Source organism: Buteo buteo, chromosome 25 (assembly GCF_964188355.1).
Source record: "Buteo buteo chromosome 25, bButBut1.hap1.1, whole genome shotgun sequence".
In the NCBI taxonomy this organism is placed as follows: Eukaryota; Metazoa; Chordata; class Aves; order Accipitriformes; family Accipitridae; genus Buteo; species Buteo buteo.
Window position 1 is genome coordinate 21402693 of NC_134195.1, and position 24910 is coordinate 21427602.

The 24910-nt window shown below is 39.6% G+C and overlaps 1 protein-coding gene across 4 annotated transcripts in view; it reads left to right on the forward strand.

The window, feature by feature from the left end:
- The window catches only part of REPS2 (RALBP1 associated Eps domain containing 2), a 102062-nt gene that overhangs the window by 44233 nt on the left and 32919 nt on the right, over positions 1–24910 (forward strand). For 3 of the 4 annotated variants that reach the window (XM_075057225.1, XM_075057223.1, XM_075057226.1), the window contains exons 7-13: positions 1499–1562; positions 3246–3388; positions 6208–6302; positions 11180–11249; positions 13294–13359; positions 17709–17751; positions 20321–20457. In XM_075057225.1, the coding sequence (XP_074913326.1) occupies positions 1499–1562; positions 3246–3388; positions 6208–6302; positions 11180–11249; positions 13294–13359; positions 17709–17751; positions 20321–20457 (618 nt within the window). The remainder of the gene's footprint in view (positions 1–1498; positions 1563–3245; positions 3389–6207; positions 6303–11179; positions 11250–13293; positions 13360–17708; positions 17752–20320; positions 20458–24910) is intronic. The other variant, XM_075057224.1, reaches the window with a different exon arrangement.

Here is a 24910-nt window from a genome sequence, read left to right on the forward strand (position 1 = left end):
CCATCCCGAACAGGAGGATCAGGCTGCTGGTGAGAGGAGTCACTGCGGGTACAGACAATTGGTCTGGCAAGGAAGATGTCACAGGTTTCAAACTGAGGCAGTTTTACTGAGCCCTGCTGTATTACTGGGGTTCAGGAGGCTCGGATCCAGCCAAAATAAATAAATTTACGAGCTGCTGACAGAAATTAGTGCTTCACCAGTTCTTTGCCTCAGTTAGGTCTCCTTTTTAGAATTTGCTTGAAAGAGAAAATAGTTGTTCAACAACTTTGTATTTCCTCACAGACTTAGATATGTCTGTAACTGTGTATGCAAGTGTATACGCATATAGAGCCTCTTGGGTAGCTGTGTGTTTTCCTTTATGTTAAGCAAGATTCTCAGGCAGTCCCTGCACATCCAGAATTACTGTTTATAAATTATAAATCTGAGCTTCTACAACATCCTGAAATAATTAAGCTGTAGAAATCCTTGCTGCAGGGTGATACAGATGCTAGAGGTTTGTCCAGGTTTAAGACGTTATTTGAGAAATCTGTGACTGAAAAATCTGTCAGAAGTTACTGAATATTTAAATGTTACCTCTGGTTGAGAAAGTTCCTGAATTGCAGGTGCTCAGAGGTTAGGGGGTATTCTGGAGCTGCATTATTATTGTGTGGCTTTGTCATGGTCACATATTCCTCTCTTGGCATCCAGTGTTGGGGAGGATGTGCTGTGCTAGGTGAGTCTCGGACCTGCCCCAGTGCCAGCTTTTCTTATGTACTGCAGTAGGTGATAGGACCTGAATGCCCAAGGGGAAGAGGGTTATAGACCTAGAAATCTGTGCTTTATGTTGCCTTACATTTTGTAAGCCTGTATTCAGGAAGGGCTTACAGGGTACTGCTCATAGCCCGTGATATGGGATGGTGAAGAAGTGGATTTGTTATCTAGGAGAAGAATGAGAAGGGCTGTTGTGGCAGGGTGACTGAGGATGCCTACAACAGGACAGTAGCTATGGGCTATCTGAATCTCCTAGGTTTTGGGTTTCGTATTTTTGGTTTGGGGTTTTTTGTTTTGGTTTTTGTTTGTTTGTTTTTGTATTTCATAAAAATTGAGCCACTGGAGGGAGAAGTCATGGTTGAAGCAGCGTCTTGGGAGAGCAGTGCAGACACTACGGCACTGTACTGCCACACACATGGCGCCTGGGTGAAGCAGAGCCGTTGTGTCCATTATTTCATCATTGCTGACATACTCATTATGCTGGTTAGAATCAGTAGTACTAAAGTGTGTTTTCCTTTGTTTATTTTTCCCATATGGAGGGAATGGGGAAATGAGGTCAACAGCTCTGTCTGGCTTTGTCACTTATTCAGCAAGAGACAAATGGTCCAACAGCTATATTTGCATCCAGTTAATCTGAGCATCTCTCGGATGTAAAGTAACCAGCTGCTTCTGGCACAGCAGCCCTGGCCAAAGGTAAATAATTGGAGAATTAATTTCCAGTGGTTGATAAGGCATGGTTTCCCAACAGGTTCTGTGGCAAAGAATTTCTTCACAAAATCAAAGCTGCCCATCCCAGAGCTTTCTCACATCTGGTAAGTACTGTAATAGTGTTGGGGATGTGTATCCTGTTTTTTTGAAAAGATGCTTAATTCAAGAGTTCTTGTTAAATTTTGGAAAGTGTCTTCAATTACAATTATTACTCTTATCTCCAGAATCACTTTCAGGCCCCAGCAGCAGGGTACTCATTGATCTTCTTGACACGTTTGTTTTCTGGAGAGGTGTTCACCTAGTCAGCAGGACTGGGAAGGTTTGAACAGTGATATAACTGAGAGCAGTTCTTGAGTTTATTGTAAGCAGCATCCGTAGCTCAAACTGACATTTTTCATGAAATGATACAGAAGAGAAGCACCTCTGGAATGTTTTAGATGTGTTGTTCGTTTTATGTTTCTGGCTGTGTTTTGTCAAAGGAGGCCTAATTAATGCCTAATTTTTAGTAAGTACAACTACATAATTAATCAGTGCTTTTCTAATGAACCAGTACACTTAATGAGCTTATTTAGAAACGATTGTGGATGGAACTGTACATGATAAAATTTGACAAGGATTGTATTATATTTTCATAAACAACATGGTGCTTTGTAATTCAGTGTCATCCTTGCATCTCAGACAGGAAGAACAAACAGTTTTAAATGTTGATCAGAAATGCTGATAGAGATTTTACTTTTATATATGCTTTTATGAAGGGAGATGAGAAGAAAAGCTTGCAAGAGCCTGAACATCTGTCGGGGTCAAAGAATATGTCTGGAATCTTTTCAAAGCGGATTGTCAGTTGTGAAAAGAAAAAAACAATTGAAGAAACACAGTGTTGGGGGAAGTGAATATTGGAATCTAAATTTAAGATTGCTTAAGAAGAATGGATTAATCCAATATGTTAACAAAACACATTTTATTTCTATTGTTGGCACAAGTTATTCTCTGTGCAAAATTTAAAGAGTATTCCTTTCTAGTAGATAACTATAATTTTGTGACGATGTGATTTATCAGGTTGTGTCGCTGTGTTAAACACATGGAATGTTTCATTCTTTGTCACTATAACCTTAACAGCTTGAAAAATTCTCATTACTTTCAATGAGGAGGAAGTTACATCTTTACTTGTTTTAGTCCATGTGCTCATGATAAAATATTGGTCGGTTCTTGCAAAGAGTTAATTTATAAAATTCTTGAATTTCTGAAGTTCAGTTTTAGTGTTTGAAAGAATCCTAGAATTAAATAGAGATCCGCTTTAGTGAGAAGTTAACAATATCATTTAAACTTGTCAAGAGCATTAATTTAGCTCTTTTCTTGAGGCTAGTCAATGGTGCTAAGTAACCAATGCTGAAGTCCATTTTTAACTTTTTCTGCTTGAACTAGTTTAAGATCCTGCATGGATTGGCCAAAAGTGCTTCCAAACATGGGAAGGTTAATTTCAGCCTTGGAAGTACAGGATATGTATTTCATGTTATAATATATACGTATCATCATATTGTATGGTATGATGTATAACAAAAAAAAAGTACTTCATTAAAAAAGAAAAAAGCGACAAGTCAGTATTAGAAAATTAGCTGCTTCACCTTCCCCGAGACAAATGTGCAAGTTAGGATCAAGTGCAAATGACAGAGACGCTTGTCTTGTATTAAAATAACCCTTCTCAAAGTTGCATTTGTCTCCCCTGTGATTGCACCCATATGTTTCCCTGAGGTAATGGCTTGGAAAATGTGTGCCTGTCATATCTGCAGGGAGCTGAGTGACGTGGATTGCGACGGGGCGCTGACACTCCCGGAGTTTTGTGCCGCTTTCCACCTCGTGGTTGCGAGGAAGAATGGTTACCAGCTGCCGGAGACGCTGCCAGAGACGCTGCTGCCCGAGTACCTTCAAGCAGGTAACGTCCCTGCGGCAGGTCGTGTTCTGTAGCCACCCGCCTCGGGTACCCAACGTGTGTGTAAGACAGGTTGTTTCATTTTCCATCCTGCAGGTAGGGCAGGGTTCTATGCTGCGTAGTGGCTCTCCAGTTGCTTTTTAACGTGTGTGGTTTTAATTGTGCTTACGAGGCGATTGCTGAAGAAGGAATGTATAAAAGCACAAAATAGTGATGCAAAGTGTAGCAGTTACTTGCCTCTTAATGTCTGCCTCTTGGCTCCAGCGTGCTTCAGGTGTCATTATAGCTAGAGTGGCAGATGATTACCTGTAGCAAAGATAATTCAACAAGACTTATATGGCTTTTAACTCTTTTAATGATTTTTCCCTTAAGTGTCTCTCTCTTGAAGATGTGTTGAAAACACTACTGGACTGCTTTAGAACTTACTATGCTAATATATTTTGTTAGATGCAGTATCAAAGCTTGAATTTTTTTGTAATTCATTTTATGTAATCCACAGATTCTTCTGTAAGTAATTTGCAGTAATGACAGGGGGATTACAACAGTTTGTGTAGCATGAGGATGAATTAATCCAAAATATAACATATCTCAGTAACAATGTGCAGTGAGAGACCTGCCCTTTCCTTTGTTCTCTTCACTTATGTCTCTTTTAATTATAAATTAACATTGAAATATATACTGTTCCATCTAAAAAATGTGCATGACTTTCTAGGGCAAGGAGGATTAATCACAGATGATAATTACAGTGCTAAGGGATAATATTTAAGACCTAATAAAATCTCCATTAAATTTGATGACACTGAATATATTAAAAGAGAGGAAAAGAGCAAATCAAGCTGGAGTTAAGAAAATTAAATGTTCACCCTGTATCAGATTTGTGAAGTAATTTCTGGTGGAGTCATGTTCCTTATAATCCACTATCTTCATATCCAAAGCAAGAAGCTCCTGTAAAACCTGCACTTCCAAGTCTTCATCACTTTTAGTCTCTCTAATTACATTCCCTTGTCATAATTACAACTACCCTTTTCCCTCAAGGACCACCACTTCATTCACTACTCTCACGCCTGTTCTCATGAAAATTAGCTTGTCAGCTCCCCCATGCAGGTTCTTGTTGGTGTGTCTTCACATTAAGCCTTTTTGGTTAAAACTGTACTAGTAGGGAATCATTATGCCAATGGGAGGAAGAGCATGGTAAACTGTGGTTGTTCCCCGGGAGTCCTCTTTTTCCCTAATTTGTCCCTTTCAGCACTGTGGTCTTTACCATTTTTCTCAGATGATTATTGTTTCGTGGTGTTGCACGCAACCAAGCATTCCAAGCTGATCTACGGGGAAGAGGTGAAAGGGCTAATTGTTTGTTGTGGGCACTCTAAATACCTCAGCTAATATGCTAATTCTGGTTAGCTTGAGGGTCTGAAACTGTCTTGCGCTCATTCTGCTGCTTAGTCAGGATTCAGAAATCTGTCTTTTGAAAGACTTCCATTAATAAAAAGCAGAACATCTCAACACACTGTAACACCGTGAATCACAAGAAAGTATAGAGCCCTGGTTGTATCAACTTCTGAAATGAAAGCATTGATAAGTACGCAAGTGCCTCATACACTTATCTAAAATGTCAAAAGAAATTGCCAGGAGAAACTTTCTGTTTTCATAATTTGATTTCTGTGAAACGTAGATTTGGGGGGGCGGGGGCTTGAGGAACCTGATGAAGATTACTGGAAACTGTTTTTCATTAGGTTTTTGTATTTGTTCCAGAATGAGGCAGAATTTGGTTCAAGTGAAATTCTTGCATCTGATAAGAGTGTTAAAGCTTCAAATAAAGTGACTTGGAGTGTAAGACAGAACATTTAAGAATTAATTGATCTTGCTAGCTTTATGGCTTGTTCTATAAACTACAAGCGCAGGTCCAAATGCTATCCTGGCACAGCTCCATTGACAATTTGACCCACCACCTTCTTTTCTGGAAGTTTTTATTAAAACTAATTTACAGAATCTATAAAACTATTTGCCCTGTACGTAACCCACTGTACTGTACATTAAGACAGATTTGCAAGAGCTTAATTTGTTCACAAAAACTAGACGCTAGCCAGAAACTAGAAATTTGATGTGAGAACTGGTTATTCTGCCTTTCAGTATATTGATCTTGAAGAAAAGCTGTTTTCCAGCTGTTAAGACAGATTTATCTCAGAGGAACTAATCCCAGAGTGATATCAGCAGAAGGACCTGAGCTTGTGGAATAGAAATGAGGTTCTTGTGAATATTCCTGTGAGAAGTTAGAGTTGATTTTTTTTTTCCTTCCCTGCTCTCAATGCTGTTTAGTTAAAGATGGTATATACTGCAGCATCTACTGTGTTTAGTGTCCTTGATTTTTGCTGCCCTTCAACTTTAGGGTATAACGTAGGTTCTACTATACTTTTCAGTATTCAAAATGGCAAAAATTGGAGTTGAAGGTTTGGTAAGTACCTTTAACATTCCTAAGATGGCAAGATATAAACTATAATGCCAACTAAGTTGATACTGGACTGTGAGGAGGAAAAATGCAAACAAATGGTTGTTGTTGGGCAGTTAATGTTTACTAAGGATCACTTCTTCCAAATTTCACAATTATTTGTACAACAGAAATTATACATGCTATCCCTTGCATGACATTGACTTACTCAAAATACAAGATAGGCAGATTTTCTTCATGGTGTTTGTCATCCATGGCTTCTGATATGTAGAAGTGAAGGTTAAAATGGCGCTGGAGCAGGTTTTTAAGAAGTGTGTATTAACCGAAGATTTGGCATGTCTTGCTTTGGTTTTTTTTCTTTTTCTTTCCCCTGCAGCTTCTTTGAAGCCCATGCGTGACTGCACACTGTTTGATTCTTATTCTGAGTCGTTGCCAGGTGGTCAGCAGACCCGGGACTTCAGTCGGACGGAGGTGAGGAGGCGTAAGCAGGGTAGTTACCTTGCAGAGTGCAGAGGAATAGGCCAGCTTCACAATGGCTGTGGTATGCGTAGCAGCAGAACCGCGAGTCTGAGAGGACTTTAGAAGTCTCTAAGCTTGCCATTAAGCCATCTCAAACCCCTCTCTCGGCGATTTCTTCAGTGTGTGGAAAGGGCTGACAGGCTTTTCAAAAGATATTCCTGCATAACAGAGTTCACAGTAGTCCTTGAGGGACTCCAGCCTCGTGCGATGCTGGAGTCTGCAGAGAAATACCCCTTACCTGTTTGTGTCCCATGGGGCTGCATTTGGCCCTCGGGCGTTGGGAGCCGCCGATGAGGGGCAGAGCCCATGCTGCAGGAGGGGTGGTGGCACAAGGACCATGCTCAGGTGAAGTATCTCCTGAATGTGAATTGGTCAAAAATGTGAGACTTCAGGCGCAGACCTTGTTATCGTCAGGCACTCCTGACTGTGTAGCTCTTGAGTGTTTCTTCCATTTACAGTGCTCCATTTCCACACGTGCTCCCCCAGTTTTGATGATAAGAAGAAAAATGTCTTGGCTTGTCTTGATTCCTTGTACTTTGCTTCTTTGGAGACTGAAACTATCCAAGACTTTGTACAGTATGGACATGCATAGTTCTGTTCTAAGTGATTCAGTCTCCATTTTAATATCCAGCCTTTTCATAGTCTAAGCAACTACCATCTAAGGGTCTAGGTAGTAACTGTAAGGAGCTGGGAAGAGTGTTTTGAGGGAAGAATGGAGATCCCTTGTAGCATATCACAACAGCCTTGTAATGGAAGACTGTTGGAAGCAAAACTCAATTAAGGAGAAGAGTGTATCAATGATGTTAAAAAATGAAACTTTAAAGATCCTGTAAAGCTGAACTAACCGTGGCCACCGCGTTGTGCCTGGATATTGCAACTCTGAATATATATGCTGTGGGATTTAAGGGTTTAGTATTTAAGGTAGTAAATCATATGGCAGACTGACTGCAGGAATGGGCCCTTCTGACGCTGCTTCCAAGTTAAAAAGTAATGGTATGTCATGGCAGCTCAGCAAGGCTGTTCTCCAGTTGTTTCCTCCCTGTGCCTTGCTCTGGGGAGTTCCTGGGTCAGAACCCAGCTGTTCCCTCATCAAATTCAGCTTGGTAGTGGTACCACCAGTTGGGCTCTCCTGAGCTGCTATGGAGCGCAGTGTTCACTTTGGGGAACGCTGCAGCCAGCGCTTTGAGCATCCAGTTTATCTGCTGGAACTGTTAAAATATATGTGGTCTCCCTAGGTGGTATTGCTCTTTGTACAGCAGCTTCGGCAGAGTACAGCCACACTGGGTTTTGAAAGCAGCGCCGCTGTTCTGGTAGTGCGGGCTGCTGGTACGCTGGCAGCGTGGGCAGGTCCTTTACTGCAGCGGAACAGCCTTGTCCCTTGCATGGGACCTTATTTTGGGAGGGTGGTTCGCAGGGGGCTGCAAGATTGTGCCACAGGCCATGCTGCACTAGCACTTCTTCACTGTGCTGTTGTGTGGCAAAGCTCAACAGTACCTTGAGAGTGTGCCTCATTAGCATAGATGCATATTGGTTTGCAATTTAAACAAGTGTAAGAGGCAAAATTCAAAGCGATTTGCATTGAAAACTCATTTGCTGATGTCAGCATGTGTCTGTATGTATATACATAACTCCATTTCCAGACTGCAGTAAGAGTCAACTGAGTATTTGAGTTAACTCACTGCATCAGCTAAAGATACTCGGTTTTAGAGTGAATTATTTGTCTTCTGCTTAGAAACTGTCACATCCCTGTTCGGATGGGATTTTTTGTCAGTACGCAAGACTCCTGTCAGCTTCTCTTTTTCACTTGCATTTTCATGTGCATATACAAATACACAAGCTTATATAAAAAAAATACAGATATAGTACATAATTAAATTATATTAAAATATAAATAAACATACAATGATGTATCTTTTATACACATAAATAAAAAGCTTCAGTTTATGTAACTTCTTGACTTCAGGATCTACTTCAGTATTCTCTGTGGCCTAGGGAGTCCTTGGTTTTGTTAGCATACGGCTTCACAAGTGATTACCCAGATAAGCAAAGTGGTCTTTGGTTATTGCAGAGTTGTGAGGAAGTTTGCTCTTTAGTAGTGCAGCCTTTGGGACCGTGAGATTAGAAAGGTCTTTTATATCTTTCAGAAAGCTCAGAAATCTTGCTTTCAGAGTTATCTTGTCTTTCTTGGAAATAAAATGTCATTTCAGTAACCTAACCAATACAATTTTATAATCTTATTAAGTGTCTGTTTTTTAGGCTCTTCTTGTTTGTGGTCCTTGAATGTATGTGCAGAGTAAGGATAAATCTAGAAGGAGATGATTTCCTAAGCAATTAAATTGTATGGTTTTTTGCTTTTTAGATTTTTCTGCTGCAGTTGAGATGATAATAGTAGGAATATTATAGTAATAAATAGCTGTAGAGGGTATACAGCACAAAATGTAAAAAACCCAAACAAACAAGAAATCCCCCATTTTATGTTTAATATTTACTTTGATTTTCAGCAGTTAAGCTTTCAGACCTCCTCTGCCTTATCTCTGTGCTCTCCTCCTGAGACATTCTCACCATAACTGCCACTAACTTGCAGATTACTGTGCTGCCTTTGTAGTCAGATAATGTTCTTGGGGAACAGCTGGGTCTTCTGCTCCATTCCTAGGTTCTGCAAGGTGGCAGGATGCTCTGCAAAATCAGAGGGTTTTTTATGGCTAGGATGAAAATGAAGAAGAATCTGTAGCATGACTGCCTGCTGGCTAAGCACAGATAGTGTTTCCTGACTATATCACAATTGTTGACTGGTTTTGCTCCATTTCTTCACTGTCTGGGTCCTAGACATGCAGGGCAAAGCTCTCAGTTTGTTTCAGGGCCTTGTTATTTTGGTCCTTTGTTATCCAAAATTAATGAACTATAAAATCTCTTCTCAAAACTGGTTTGAGAATGATTTTGACTTGATTTTTTTTTTGTTCAACTGATGTTTTTATGTTCAGAATTAATACACTGAATGAGTATCATTTGGAAGGTCAGTGATTCATCTCCCATTCATCTCCCTCTGTGGGAAATGCAGTAATTCACTGTTGCAATTTAATTTGTAGCTTGGCTACTTGAGGAAATATAGTTTAGATACTTGATCACTAAATTAAAAATATTATATTATCAATGCAATCAGTTACGCATTACCTCCATGTCTTTGTCTCTTCCCAGCTATCATCCATTCAGGCTATTTAATTTATTAATTTTGGAAGACTATTTTTACTGTGACTGCTGAACTACAGTACTGCAGTACAATGGAAACAGTTCCTGAATACATCCATATAGAAAATAATGGCAGGTGACAGGTCACCTGAATGCTAGGCTTTGTTAAACTTATGAAGCACAGAAAGACTGCTAATGTTATGCTCAAGAATGACAAGGGTGAATGCTTTTTTTTATCCAAGGAGGTTTTGTCTTCCTATTTTTCTTCTCAAGTTTTTGTCTCCCACTCTGGTTCTGGTCTTTTTTTTCTTCCTTTTTCATTTTTTTTTTCATTCCTTTGGCTCTTTTCCACAAGCTTTCTCACTGCCAAAAGCTTAAAGATAAAACACAAGATTTCACACTATATGCATAAAATGACTGGCTGGGGTTGCTCTAAACGCCCTCAGAAATGTGCTCACAGTTCATTGAGATTTGTGAGAGTCATTCCATCAATTCAAGTATGCACTGAATTAGGTCTTTAGTCTGATGCTCTTTAGAGAGTCAGGGCTAGCTAGGGATGTGAAGTTTTTGTACAAATGTTTTCAGAATCCTCAAGCCATGTTTTTGCTATGTTGCTTCCTCAGAAGCATTAGGGAATCCCACATGCAATTTCATAAAACAGATCTGATAGCCCTTTACTCTGAACTTGGCCTTCTTGAATTACTGACTTGAGATTTTGTTGTTGGTTTTTTGTTTTTTGTTTTGTTTTTTTTTTTTAAATATCTGCAAAATCTGTGTTTCTGAAGTAATTTTTTTAGGCCCAATGGATTTCAGGCCATTTTTAGGCCTAACCTCTTCCATGCTCCCTGGGAAAAACCAGCATCACTTAATATTTAGGGAAGCTTAGGGATTCTGACGTTTGCTTTATTGTTTTGGCTTCAGAGTATATCCTTGTTCTTACAGATTCTGGTAGTAGAATTTGTTCCTCGTTTCTTCTTGCAAGCTACACAGCAGAAGTTACAACAAATGCCTGTATTGTAAATTGCTGCTGAAATAAAGAAAAGTTAAGGAATGAGACTGGGGAGAAGTTCCCTGTTTTCCCATCAGAAGCCTGAATGGGCCTCCAACAGGCGTGCTGATGAAGTTTGTTTTCCCATCTCAGTGACTGCGTGTTCAAAGAAAAGAGTAGTCCAAGGATCAGCCACCTCAGCCAGAAGACTTTAGATGCAGAACTACTGGGCTCTGGAGTATGGCTTGAGTTTTGGCTAGAGACTCTGTTCTGATGGAGACTGTAACTCTGGTGAAGGGACTGGAGAAGGTTTCCTCAACCCTAACGCAGGTGTTACACCCACAGAGAGAAGAAAACACAGAATATCATTGCCATGTTGTGAGAAGTCTCCCCTTGCATATAGTCCTTAGTTTCTTGTCAGTCACTGTTGAAGTGCTTCGCGAATTAATTTCAGGTGTGGAACTGCTGTACCTTGAAAAGCAGAGTTACAGTTGTCTTTTTGAAGGCCCTCTATGCTCCTTTATTTTACAGAGCAAATCATGGTGCAAGAGAGAATATCACCTTTATTTGTGTTGATCTGTATTCTTAAATATTTGACTGTAGAAATGTGGGTGCTATGCCAATCAGTATAATAAATACATCTTCTTTCTTTAAGAAGGCGTCAGCTGAAGAGATACCTGATAATTCTGCCCTGTTACAAGATGCAAAGAAAGATGACAAACAAGGTATTCAAATAAATCACACCCCCCCCCCCGTTATGGGTTAAGTTCTGTGTGTTATTAGTAATTCCATATATTTGCTGACAGAAGCAATGTTATTTTTAATTTCTAAGCTGCCTATGTATTGCTATAGATTTAAAAGCAAGACATTTCTTTTAAGTCATTGACAGCAGCTGAGTTGAAGACAAATAAATGGATGTGTTTGCTTCAAAATTAGTTCTATCATATGTGAATGGTATGAAAGGCACCTTCCAAGATAAGTGTAGTCCTAAGGCAATTAATGTTGCACTTCTTATTTTAATAATGTTATAATTGTTGTTATGAGGAATTTTTTAAGAGCAAAGACTACACTGTGCCAAATTTTGGATTTCCCTTTTTGCAGGAAATAGCAATACTTCAAAATTAGCTTTTATTCTTATTAAAAAAAAAGTCCCTGTATTTTTTTGCAAAACAAAAGTTTTGGACAAACTGGATTGAAAATACTTGATTCATTTATTTCACTTGAAATCTGTCAGCAGCAAGCCATGTTAAATTGAAGTTATCTTTTTCTTTTTCCATTCAGCAGCTACTAGGGCTTCCAGAATCAGTGCTGGATCATCACAGTCATTCCCTTTTAGATGCGCTTTCCATGACCTTTCAGGTTCTTGCTTGCTGTCCCTGTCCCTCAGCTGTGGAAACAAAACAGTTGTGGGTATTTTGTTGCCTTATTCTCAGAGTTGTGGATTATACTTTAATTAAAAAAAATTACACATTTTGACCTCCCAGCTTGTGCACATGCTGAGGTTGCATCAGAGCTGTGAGATCAGGTAGTCCACATTCCTGAATCACTTTCCACACTCAGGTGTGACTGAGTTTGGCAGATTCCCAGTGTCTTTCATTCAAAGAAAGGTTGTCAGAGTTGATGGCAGTTTGTAAAACATTTTGACAAGTCAGCATAATCCAAGAAATTCATGTTTTATTGACAAGGTTTGTTTTGTTGTAAAATTCATAATGGAAAAGAGCAGACTTCAACCTTGAAGATTATTGCTTTCATATGTCTAGGGCAGATTTACTTTTTACTTGGGGAATTTTTTTTTCCTTCCTTGTGTAGGTGAAGAACTTGTGCTTTCCTCTTAGTAGCTGACATGTTAAGTCAGATGGGAAGCTGCTTTGGTACATGCAGTCCTTTGGGCTGAAGATGTGCTGTATCTATGACACAGATTTCTACCTTTTCAGCCAAAGAACAAATGCTCTTGTTCCACCATTTATTGCTGTCCTGACAAATGGAAGAGCAGATCGCTCTCCTGACTGAGGAGATCTCCCCAGAAGTCAAGAACCTCTAGTTCAGGACTGTAGAAGCAAATTTTCCTCCATTTTCAGAACTATACAAGTAAATTAGCTCCACTCTGTCAGGTTATAATACAGGTAAACATGGAAGATAGTGTAAATAGAACTGGATCACAAGAATCAGCATTTTCCCACGTGTTTTATTTGATAAAGGCAGATGGAGATGAGCGACTTCGTTCCAAGTGGTTATTTATAATACTGTGTGTTACAGTACATTAAAATATGCTACAATGCATTAAGAACGCCTTAAGAAAGTCATTAATAAAGGCTGTGTAGGCGTCAGTGGAGGGGGAGTAAGCACAAAGACTGGGATTTCCTAAATTTTAACCCTGGCTCTGTCAGTGCCTTATGACGTTCTTTGGGGCGGGCTGGTGAGGTTTCAGCCTTCAGAAGCAGCCAGTCTCTCGTGCACCCTGGCTTTCCAGGTTTGTAACGTGGGAGAGTTGAGTGCCAGCTCTGCCAAGTGTCACCAGCTGCAGTCTCTGTGAGAGCGCTACATCTCTGAAAGAGAAGACTGTGGATTTAGACACCAAAACCCCCAAATTCTCAAAGTTTGGGATTATTTGACAATTTGGGCATAGGGCTTTGTATTCTTGACTCTTGTGTTCTTAAAATGTATTACTTTTTTGAGTGCTTGTGTGTTCCTTTCTCAGAGCTGATAACCTGTAGATTCTACCTGCACGTACTTAAAGTAATTCTCATTGTTTTGGTTTTTTTTATTAAGCTCTTAAAGTAAGCACTGCTCTCAAAATGATACCAAAGGAATTTCAGCACTTGACTGTGAAAACAGGTAAGAAGAAAAAAAATTGACGTGTTACTTCCATTAGAATTTTGATCAAATATTTTTATATCACAGTAAGCCTGAATTAATGTAATTTGATTAATTTTTTTAAGATCCTTTTGCTCATACTATTTTACTACTGAAATTAGCTTTTACCTCATAATGACTACTACTTGCAAAATTAATCTTAATTAGTACTTAAGGTTGTCAGAAGGTTTTCTTGCTTTCTTTCCCTTGTTGTTAGTGTATATGCATTATTCATGTGTGGCAAATGTTTTTAATGTAGCATTTTGTAAGGCATCTGAATTTTGTTTTTCTGTACTACAAACAAGATGCCAGAGCATATACGTGATATTGTACCTCTTGATAAAAGCTCTTCTCAAGTGTGGAATAAGTATTCAGTAACTATTTTGAAATGGCCTGTTTCTTTGTAAAAACTGAGCTTTCATATTTTTTGTCAAGGAGTTTAAGGGTAGGTAGCCTTTTGGAAACACAGACTTTGTGGCACTTACAGCACTGATGTAAGCTTTTGATTTGGGGGGCATTTCTTTGTTGAAACCACCCCTGATTTTTCCCTCTCTGACTCCAATATACATTCCTTGTTCCTATCATACTGGAAAATGTTACTTCTGGAACGGCATGTGTCAAAATTGCATAGTTGTTTCAGAAACTTCCCATGCATTCAGTTGAGTTCATCAGACCTCCCTTGCCTTCCTCTTTGTTAATCTCTTTCCTAGAGTGGTTAAGAGTTAAGAACCTCCCTGGTTCCAGTCAAGCTAAAATCTGGACTTGCTTTCTTTTCCTTTTGCATAAATGTTTTTACTTGTGAAGATATTCTTGATTAAGAAAACTGACCCCACATGTCTGTCACAGCAGTTTTGTCTTATAGCTCAATTTTTTCATGGCTGCTCAACAGCTGCATGCCTCATTTCCCAACTCTTTTTTTCCTGGCTTCTTCCCAAACACTTGGCAGCTGCCAGATTTCCTATCTTCAGCTCCTATTCTCAGATGATTGCTGCTTCTCCATCACACACACACATATGCTCTCTTACACTTCCCTCTCGGGGAGAGGAGGGTGCTTGCAAGACTTTCAGTTCTGTTCTCCTCCCCTCCGGTTTTGCCCAGGAGTGCCCCAGGGAGTTTTATTTTCAGTTCAGCAATTCCATCTTCGGTGTGCAGGTGACGGTAGGCTTTTTCCTAAGCATATCTCCTTTGCCAGCGACCTCTTTTCCCCATGTCCTTCATCTCCTGGTCAGGGAGGGCTTCCCAATGCAGCTGTGCTCCTCCAGCAGCATTGCTGTGTTTCTGTACCAAGGGAGACGGTGGCAGAGTTTCACCCCATTGTCATGACTCCTGTCACTGCTGGGGTTTCACCCTTGCTGTCCTGCACATTGAGGGTTTGAGCGAGCACATTCTGAGGTTGCATGATATGATTGATGTCAGAAGTAAAGATGTTTATCAATCCAGTGGGCTAGATACAGCACAGTAATTGAGCGGTTATTTCAGAATCCGTCACTGTTCTGAAAGGTCATTGTAATCATTAACCTTCAGGATGAAAACTCAGTTGGGATGAAGTAGGAGAAATTCTGCATCCTTTTTTCGTTATTCATTTGGGCTGTTTGTGTAAATTCAGGACAGATGATGCTGCTGTGCTTCATTATGGGAAAGTTTTCTTTGCCGTCAGAAGGACTAGGAACTTGAAATAGGTAAAAACTTTATATGCTTGGCATCTCTGAATATCTGGCCAGTTTATTGAGGCTCCTAAGTGCAAGATCATTGTTGGCCTTAGACTTTTAGAGGATTGAGGGCCAAATTTGCGGGCCACCATTAAGAGATGAGTCAGTGGGGGTGATTTAGACTAGTGGGGAATTCCTTGGGTTTTTTTCTTTAGCTGTGTGGCATACTTGCACCCTTTATGGTACAATTTTCCACCCAATCTTCAGCCTGTAAAGCGAGTATAGGGTATTAGGCTACAGCCAAAAGTTACTGAATCAACATCCTTTGGAATGTTAAAATGAAGTTTTATTGGAAGAGGGCATGGGAGCAGTTGAACACCCAAACCGGGAACCTTCACGTTCTCCTCTGAATGAATAAATAAGAGTCCACAATTGTATATGACTTTAGTGCAAACCAAGCTGTTCAGTTCATCAGGCTCTACTACTCCAAGAATTGTACAAACTTTTAAATAATAAATGTAATTAATTTACTCAACAGCTTTAACTTTTTATCAGTTTCACATTAAGTTAGGCTTATGTATCCATAGCAATAGAAATATGGAAAACTCACGAACTGGATAAATAGTTTTGTATTATCTTGAATGATTATGTTGTGTATGTGTATAAACCTGCACCTCAAACACAAAGTACACAGAGACTGAGTGTACCAAAATAACTGCACGTTTTATGGAAATGCTGCCAGAATTATTTGCATGTCCTAGTAATGAACTACCTGCTTTATAATATTTTTTTTATATTATACTAGTTCTTTTGAAAGGTAAAGCTAAGTCTGGGTATTGTGTAATTGTAGCTTTGAGTTTCCTGATTTTTCAAAAGCTTAAAAGAAAATCCTTGGCAGTAGTGTTCTATTGCTATAATTTTTTATTAGTAGTCATTCTGGGATTCTCTCTTCCTTGTGTGCTTTCCTGTTTACCTCAACAAGATGTCCTCAGAGAGTTTGAATGTCAGTTTTACCTGCAGGTTTTTAGATGAAAGGCTTTCGAAAAGAAGTATGAACAGAATTACGGTCTCCATAAAAGAAGGAAAATTTGAAGGTTCTTAAACATGGCTTAGCTTGGAAAGGATTTATACTTCCTATTTCTAAGTGGCATATATTTAATAATTGTGCATGTAATTTAATAATCAGCAATTTCAGCATTGGAAAAATTAGGTCATGTGGCTGTAGGGAAGCAGTGCCTGAAGTTGTATTCTCTGGGAGTTTGACACAGAAAGAGAGGAGGATTATTGCCACTGCATATTTTAATAATAATTCCCTCTCTCTCCTTTAGTTGCTAGGAAGAATTTGTTGCACAGAAATCTGGGATGACTGTGAGCCAGTTTGGTGGTGACAATAATCTACTAGAACTTGGTTTATAAGTAGTTGGTTGTGTCACTGCCAGCTATATTTGGGTTTATTCCATCCAAAGCATCAACTAGCACTGTGTGACCCTAAAAGCACTTTCTTTTACAAAGAAATAGTGTGTGGCTATACATGTGCCATATGCTGCTACTTGTCTTCTGTAAGCCTAAAGCCTCCTATGGAGGGTCTATGCTGTAGAACAATGCAAGCCATTAAAAAGTCAGAATTTTCCAGCTGCTACCACAGGTAGCTCCTGCTCTGTGTTTTGGAGGATCTGTCAGTAGTGCAGTATAGTAACTGGTGATAAATGTCTGACTTGGAAATAGGCATATATCTGAAGGAAGCTAGAAACTCTGAGAATTCCCCCCCTCCCAACTTGCTTCTCCTAAGTGTTGTACCTTGATTAGCAGAATAATGGGAAAAGTACAAGGATTCACTTTGTGTGTGCATTGGGATCATTGATGCTGCTGTAATACCTTGAGGATATCTCAGTGGGCTGAATTTGAAAGCAATCACACAATATGTTTTCTCAAAATTATCTGATGTTAGTAAGGAGAGTAACAGAAAAGTCACAAAAAGACTATGTAAACCAAGGAACAGCCTCGAGGAATTACCCAGAGAAGATAAGTCAGCACTGTTGTTTTCCTATCACATAAAACCTGCATGTGGCATGATATTTGGCATTTACCCAAATAAAAGTAACCGATTTTTACACTGATAGAAATGTGTTTGATCAACACTTAGCCTGTAAAGCTTTCTACCTTCAAATATCTTTCCTTCCCAATGTCAAAGTAGTCTCAACCTGATGTGTTAATTTTTTTTTATGCATAGTGAGAAGATGGACGTTTGTACTAATTAGTTAAAGTATTTAGGAAGGACATAAACCTTTGTGCTTTGGGAAGCAGGACAACCAATAGATATTTGGACTAGGAGTAAGATGTTTTCTGTGGAAAGCTTATGCTATTCCTTATGTTGTTTTGTCGCAACTACATCCAGGAGTACAGGTCAGAGCTGTCAGACCTATTGCTTTTCCTGCGTTCTGGTAACCAAACTAAAAGATGAAGCTCTAACTACAAGTGGGCTTTTGAATTCTTAGGACATTCACACTACAAAAACAAAGGGGAAGGAGAAGTGAAAATCAATCCCCATTTCTCATGCGAGATGAGCACACGCTTACATCCACACTTGCAACACTCACATTTTTAACGAACACTGATTCTGCAGCTAACGGCATTTACTTAAAATATGATGTTTTAGCGGTTCTTTTTTCTTTTCTGTTCCAGCTGCTCAGGAATCTAATGCACTTAAAGCCAGACCACGATCCAGGTACTGCTTTCATTTCTGTTTCAGAAGACCTATGTTCCTCTGGTGTTAGACATAAGGCATAAGAACTAGTGTTGCATTTTTATTTTCTTTTTAATTGGTGTTGTGCTGGAAGTACAGCTCAGATCAGACAGATTTACCAGGAGGGATCTGTAAGCTATAGACCCTACATAAGTACTGCCTTAGGGCCCTGTGATCTCTGGTCATAAGGCGCTGGGACTTTTGCCTGTCTGCCCAGCCCCGCTGCCTTGTCAGGGAGGTGACTGCCTCCAGCCCAGCCCCAGGGGTGTCGTGGTGGGACAGGGGGGACCACCCCATTGTGGGGAACGTTCTCAGCAATTTTGTGCTGTTGAAACCTGCACAGTGGTTGCATATGGAGGGAGAGACTCCACGCTCCCGCAGAAACAGCGGTAGTAGCTCAGCTTTCAGATGTGGGTGAGTGAATCCTTATGTTGGCGTGCGTGTATTTGACTATGGCTGGGTGGTGCGTGATGGAAGGACTTAAGGACTTACACTGTTGTGCACTAGAAATGACACTGGTTGAATTTGGATGTTTGAAAGGAGAGGGAAGCCTGTGCCAGAAAATATCATGTATAAATGGATTACGTGTTGGGTTTGGCTGTTCACCATTCTGGTGTATAGCCACATCGTGCATTGCCCTTCAAACTGGTTTTTTTTGGTGCTAGCTAGAGGGCTTCTGATTTTTTTCTTAAGTAATGAGAGCACAATCAGGAGCTCCCTCCTTACAGGCTTGTCAAAGCCTGCTAACAAAAGAATCGGCTATAAGCATGATGAATGAAGATTGAAATCCTCTGTTCTTAAGACCTACATCCAGGAAGGCTGAACTGCCTTGTATGCTATTTTTAAGCTGCTAGCCAAAGCTTTTCACTTTTCACACTGTTTTAAATTTTCTTGCTGTGTTACTGAATTACAAATATGCAAAAAATGTGTAAAAAGTATTTTATGCAAAAATGCATAAAATAGCAAATACTTAAGTTTGAAAAAAGTCACTTGAATGTGACCACTGTGTCACATATGACTGTCTCACATCTGACTTTATGTCACTAATTCAATGCAGAAGTTGAGACTAAAGATTCCTGAGCGCATCCTTCAACTTGGACCTTCTGCTGCACTTGTTCTGTGTAGCCTGGAGGGCTCTGTAACCTCAAGGGTCTCTGTCTTCAGGTGTGCCTGACCACCAGAGGCTATGATTTGAGTCTCTTACAGCTCTGGACCCTGGCTTTCTAGCCTAAGCTGTGCAAATTCTTAGCTGCTGACTCTTAACTGTCGTTTAAGTGCCAGGTCCGCCTGCTGCAAGCAACGATTCACTGTCACGGGGCTCTGTGTTGGCACTGCTGGGGCAGGCATATTTTTGCCTGGTAGCTGCTATCTTACTCAATCTTTAAAAAAAAATTAAAAGTCTCAAAATGTTAGGTTGAACAATTTTAATGCAAGTAAAATATACACTGCATAATATGGAAAGTACAAGTATAAAACCTTAAGATCCTGATTCAGAACTTTCCCATTTATTTCAAGGGGGTTGGGTTAGGTCTGATATGATAAGCCTATGGAATTCAAAACTCTACCAAGACAGAAAATACAGCATCAGCAGAGGTTTTTGTGTCACATGTAAATTTTGAAGCAATTATGGCTTTCAGTCCTGTATTTATTAAAGTTTATATCAGAAACATAGGATGAGCATTGCCAAATGTCTATCCCACTAAAGAGCTGTTTTCTAACAACAACCTGTTTGGCAAAAAATGAGCCGTTTCCCATTAGTGGGAGTTATTTCTGCTCTACTTGAATGTGTTTTTGGTCTTGCCTGTCATGCATAATGTGTTACAGTAAGTGTAACATCTCATGTTGTCAATGCTCATTTTGAACAAAGCTCTCGGTCTTGCAGAAAAACTGGTAACTACAACAGCTGAAAAATATTGGACACTACTCAGCAAAATCAAAATTCTTAGCAAAATGCACCACATTGGGATTAATGTGATGTGGAAGGGTCTGGAAAGCCGTGTATTTGACCAGTTTTGGTCACTTCGGAGCCATGCAGTTTTTCTGGATTTTGTAGAATTTGGTGACTGTTTGCTATGAAAAAATTATTCTAATGGTTAGACTATTATAAATTACAAAATGTGTACTTGCAAGAGGTAGGTTGAAGCTATACCTGTACAAATACTACCCTCGCAGTTGGGAAAGGAAACAGAAACTGTAAGGGGCGGGATGGGAGGTGTGGAATTTTACTCAGGTTTATTCAAAATAGTTGCTACAATTATCCTGCTGGCAGTTCAAGTTAGGTAAGAAGGCCTGAAGCTGTGATATAAAAGGCCTTAAAAAATACTAGCCCTGTAAGCATGACTCGTTCCTTTCTCCAGGCACACAGGTCCCTCTGTTGCCAAATAAATCTATCTTGTCCTAAGGGGGAACTTAGTCATTAGGGCAAGGAATTTCCACCACGAACCTGAGTTCTGATCAGTGTATTTTTAGGTACTATTCACTGTAGTTGTTTAAAATTAATTTCTGAAATAAAATATTTTCTGCTCCCTCCCCCCGTCCCATTTTTCCTTAGGTCTTATTCTAGCACATCAATAGAAGATGCCATGAAAAAGGGAGAAGAACCCCCTACTCCACCTCCAAGGCCGCAGAAATCACATTCCAGAGCTTCCTCTTTGGATCTGAACAAAATATTTCAACAAAATACACAAGGTAAAGTTTGCTTTCTTTCCGTCTTTGAGACCATTTAGATTAGGTGCATACTTGGCAACTTGATCTGTTTGTACAAATGCTTGACAATATGCGCATATGCTTGCCTTTGCTATAGACAGTAATACAGTACAGAACAGAAGAAGTTGCACTTTCTTGCATTACATTGCCACTGAGGGGAAAAATCAATGTTGCTATAATTAAGGTGATTATAACGTTTTCTGGCATGATAATGGGAAGCTTAACATATGGTAGTCTGTCATCACTGACTGTTTAGAACTAGTCTGAATGTTTAGACAATTCTCATCAGTAACTTCAATATATTTGATTTTTATTACTATTTATTTTTTGTAGTTCAGAAGCAGGAAGAAAACCCTTAATGTTTAAACTGGGAGAAAGTGAAATTTCTCGCGTGCAAACTTTTGTGATGTTCAAGTCTTATATATGCATGGGGGCAGTCAGAAACCATTCTTCGAGTCGAAAGAAAGGGTCATTTCTTTTGACACAGGTACATGTTGAAGGGAGAGAAAGAAAATGTAGAATAGTAACTGGAATGAACTGAAAGAAAACCGCTCTCCAGCGCGTTAATGTTTGAACGGTCCTTTTGCCTTGCACAGTGAGTGGTGGAAAGAGGAGCTTTTTGTTCAGGGCAGCAGTCACCCAGCATCGCTGTGCTTTAGCAGTGTCCTTGAACCAGACCAGAGCTTTATGCAGAGCACACCAATCATCTGATTCAAGGACTAGGTTAAACATGGTCATGTTTATGCTTCAGAAGAAAGCCAAGGTTTGACTGTGTCAAGGAATGTTTTAACTGGGCTCTCTTATGTGGTTGTTGGAGTAGAAAAGAAAGTGTTTCACCTCTTGCTATGTGGGGCTTTTTTTTTGTGCAAACACCAGACAGAATTCAAGAGTCCTGCTTCCCCCCCCCCGCCTTAAAGAGAGAAGCAATTCCTCATCTTTGGCTGTGGTTCCTGTTCAGGGGTCTGTCGCCTCCAATTTTGATTTCATTATACATCAAAATAAAACCGCAAACAGAGCCAAGTGCACATTTTCTAAGGCAGCAAATCCTTTCAGAATCCAGATAAAAAGTATAACTGGAAGGAACTAAACTTGGATTTAAGTTTCTCTTGGAACATAAATGAAAGGAGAATGTAAATTCTCAAAGAAGCCATTCTGTGAATGAAAAGTAACATCTTGCTTTTGAAACGGATCGTTTTGAAAGTCACCATTACTTTTGAAGTAACATAATGATTTCTTCTGGGCAACTTAACAAACTGACTGTTACAGTGAGTGCAGGAAAGGATAACTCGTCCTCCAAACTTTTTGGAGGGTTTTCTCACTGGCAATGGGTCAATTAAGTAAGGGTAGGCAGTTGATTGCTTGCAAAGAAAGCAAGTGCTCTGGTCACCCTAAAACTGTTCATCATATTTGGTTCAAATTCATGGCTATTTATAGTTGAAACAAAAATTGGCTCTAGGTTGGCAAAACCTGAAGTATAGTGTGCTACCAAATTGCAGAAATGTGGAAGGTCTCCCAGAGGTTCAGCTTCCTCCTGTACCTGCAGGGTGTTGAACTGTCATTTTTTGGTCTCTTGAATGTTCCCTGATGGCAGTGCTAAATATTTGTGGCGGTCATCTTCCTTTAATGCAGCTGCTCTATTTTGTGTCAAAAATGTAAATACCCATTGGGAAAGAATAAGGAGGAATTTGTAGCCTTGAAGAATTCAAGGAAGGATTTGTTAAACAATTTGTAGCCCACCCAAAAGAAGGGTTCCATTTCAAATAAATCTGTATCATCAGAAGGAGGGGATTAAATCAACCCATCCCAGCACACCCAAGTACCATGGTGCATTTACCTTGCTCTGCTTTGAAGTAAAATGTCTGCATTGGAAGTCATATTTTCAGTTCTTCGTTCTATAAAGAAACACATGCACACCCTCCCTGTCATTAAGCCCCAAATAGTTGTTATTCTGCAACATCCTATTGATAATCCGATTTTATACAGCTGTATTCTTTTCTTCCACTTCTCTTGTTTTGATCACCTCACTTTTTTTCATCCTTTTTTCATCCTTTTCCCTACTGATATTGCTTCTCAGTAGAAATTCCAGTCTCATTATCTTCAGAAACCTTTTTCATCTAGAGACAGTTCTTCCTCAGGGATTGGTCATTGTTTCGGTCAAACTCTTTACCGAGGTGCACTTTGCACTTTCTAAAAACACGATTTGTAGGAAGATAGAGGGATTGAGCGCTGTCACCTTAAACCAAAGAGCCTTACCAAAAAGAATGTGTGTGCATATTTGTGTGAAGTAAATTGCACACAGTTGTATAATAACAAGCTGTATTCTTATTTCTGCTGACAGTATAAAAAATTAAGAAAAATTAAGTTAGAATAGTTTTCATCTGCTATCAGATGATACAGATTTACAATATAGATAATGTGGTGGCAATGTACTATCTAGGTTTCTTGGCTATTGGGATAATACAGCCTGGCATAAATATCAAACCTGATGTGTTTCTACCCACAGCTCAGTTGATTACTTTCTGTCCTAATGTACTCTCAACTGAATTTTTGCTTTACATTTTCTCCCTGCTTCCCTTCCTTCCTAGGTTTTCAAAAATAGTCTCATTGTCACAGCTGAACCACAAAAATTAGCTAGAATGACCATCCCTTCTAGCACCACCATATTGCTTAGTGTCAGTACAGAAAACCAGACTGTAAAATTGACCATTTTAATAGCTTTCAGGGTATATCCAACATGATTAGAATAATCCCATTTCAGTACACTAGTTTTTGTCCTACTAATTCTTGTTCAGAAATAATCCTGATTTGGGGAGTTTGCTAGATAATCTGCTCCCACACCTGCAAAGAAGTGCTCAGTAGTATTAAGTTTTATTTTCAGTTCCTTGTTGGTTATGTTGATCTATAGGTATCACTTCTTTAATTGTAAAGCCACCAGTGCATTTTTCTAATTGGAGCATTTTTTTGTTTATTTCATTTTTAAAGGACAGGAAAAGAAAAATCTCTTTAGGTAAATTCAGCCAAAGACTGTGGCAGATCCTTGTTGCAGGCACTTTTTTGCGGGGGTGTTTTTTTTGTTTTTCATTTACTGCTGCTATATCATGTTTGCCACCATCTTATGATGCCCCTCTCCTGGCAAGTATACAGAGAGAACATTTACCTGTGATGGCTGGGATGTCCAGCAATGTACTAGCCACAGAAACTGTGCTTTAAAATTGTTGAACTGGGACATAACTGCACTTGAAGGAGGCACCTTCATTCATACTCCATAGCTGCACTCTTCTGAGATGCTGTTAACTAGTGTTACCCAGGAAAAACATAAAAAACCCAAGGCAACTTAATGAAAGGCTCCACCTTCTGAAGTGTCAATATGTGAATTTCTGTTAAGAGATATTAAGAGACAGAAATCTCTTCTTTTTTTTAATCATGTAGTCTTTACGTTAGCATCTGAGAAAAATTCAGTACTGCTGGATTCTCAATGTATTTCTTTTCGTTGACTATATAATCTCTGGCATTTGGCCTATGTACATATTAAGAAAATATTTGGCTGGGTTTTATGCATTCCTGGAAAGACAACAGCACGTTTTAAGTAGAAACAAAAATGTCAGTTTAAATACATACATGACCTGGCTTACATCTTCATTTCTTCTCTAGCCCTCTGTCTAGTCAGGTACAAGCCAAGAGCTCCCAGAGCAAGACCTGGGAGCCTGTGGTCCGCAAAGCTTTCCTGCACTGTTCACAAAGGTCGTCTGCAGATTTAGTTGCTCTCTGGGGCTCCTCATGGTCCCTTCCGTCTGTCCTGTGATCCAGACGAGTGAGGAGGTCGTGAGGGGGCCAAAATTGCCGCAGCGTGGAGCCCGGTGCAGCGTGCCCGTGGGGTCTGCTGGCCAGCTAGGATCCTGCAGCAACGCCTCCAGCCACCTTTCACCCTTGGCAGCAGCAGTAAGCTAGCATCTGCCTTGGGGTAACTCTGGCTCTGGGGCAAGTCTCAGCTTAAGTATTAAAACCCCAAAATACATCCATTGTCTTCTGGCCTTTTGCTCGGTTATGTTTTCTGCCCATGACAACTACTGAAGAATTTACTTCTGGGCAATTATAGACAGTGACAGCAGTCTGGGTCTTGTTAGATTAATACAGATGCCTCTGAAATACATTTTATTTCCCATTTAGTTTCATTTCTGAATTGCATAACTTCTTTTAATTAACAGTTCTGTTGAACAAAGGATACTTGTTTGGAAAAGAATCTGCTTTGATGAAACAACAAAATTGTCATAAACAGTGTAGTTTCATGTTGATATGGAAGCAGATTGAATATCTCTGTGTAATTCATCAGACCAGCATATAACTATTTACAAATGAATTTTTCACTGAAGGCTTTCAGCACTCATTTGCTTTTGAAACTCACCTCCTGCTGCGGCTGTCCCTCCAGTGAAGAACG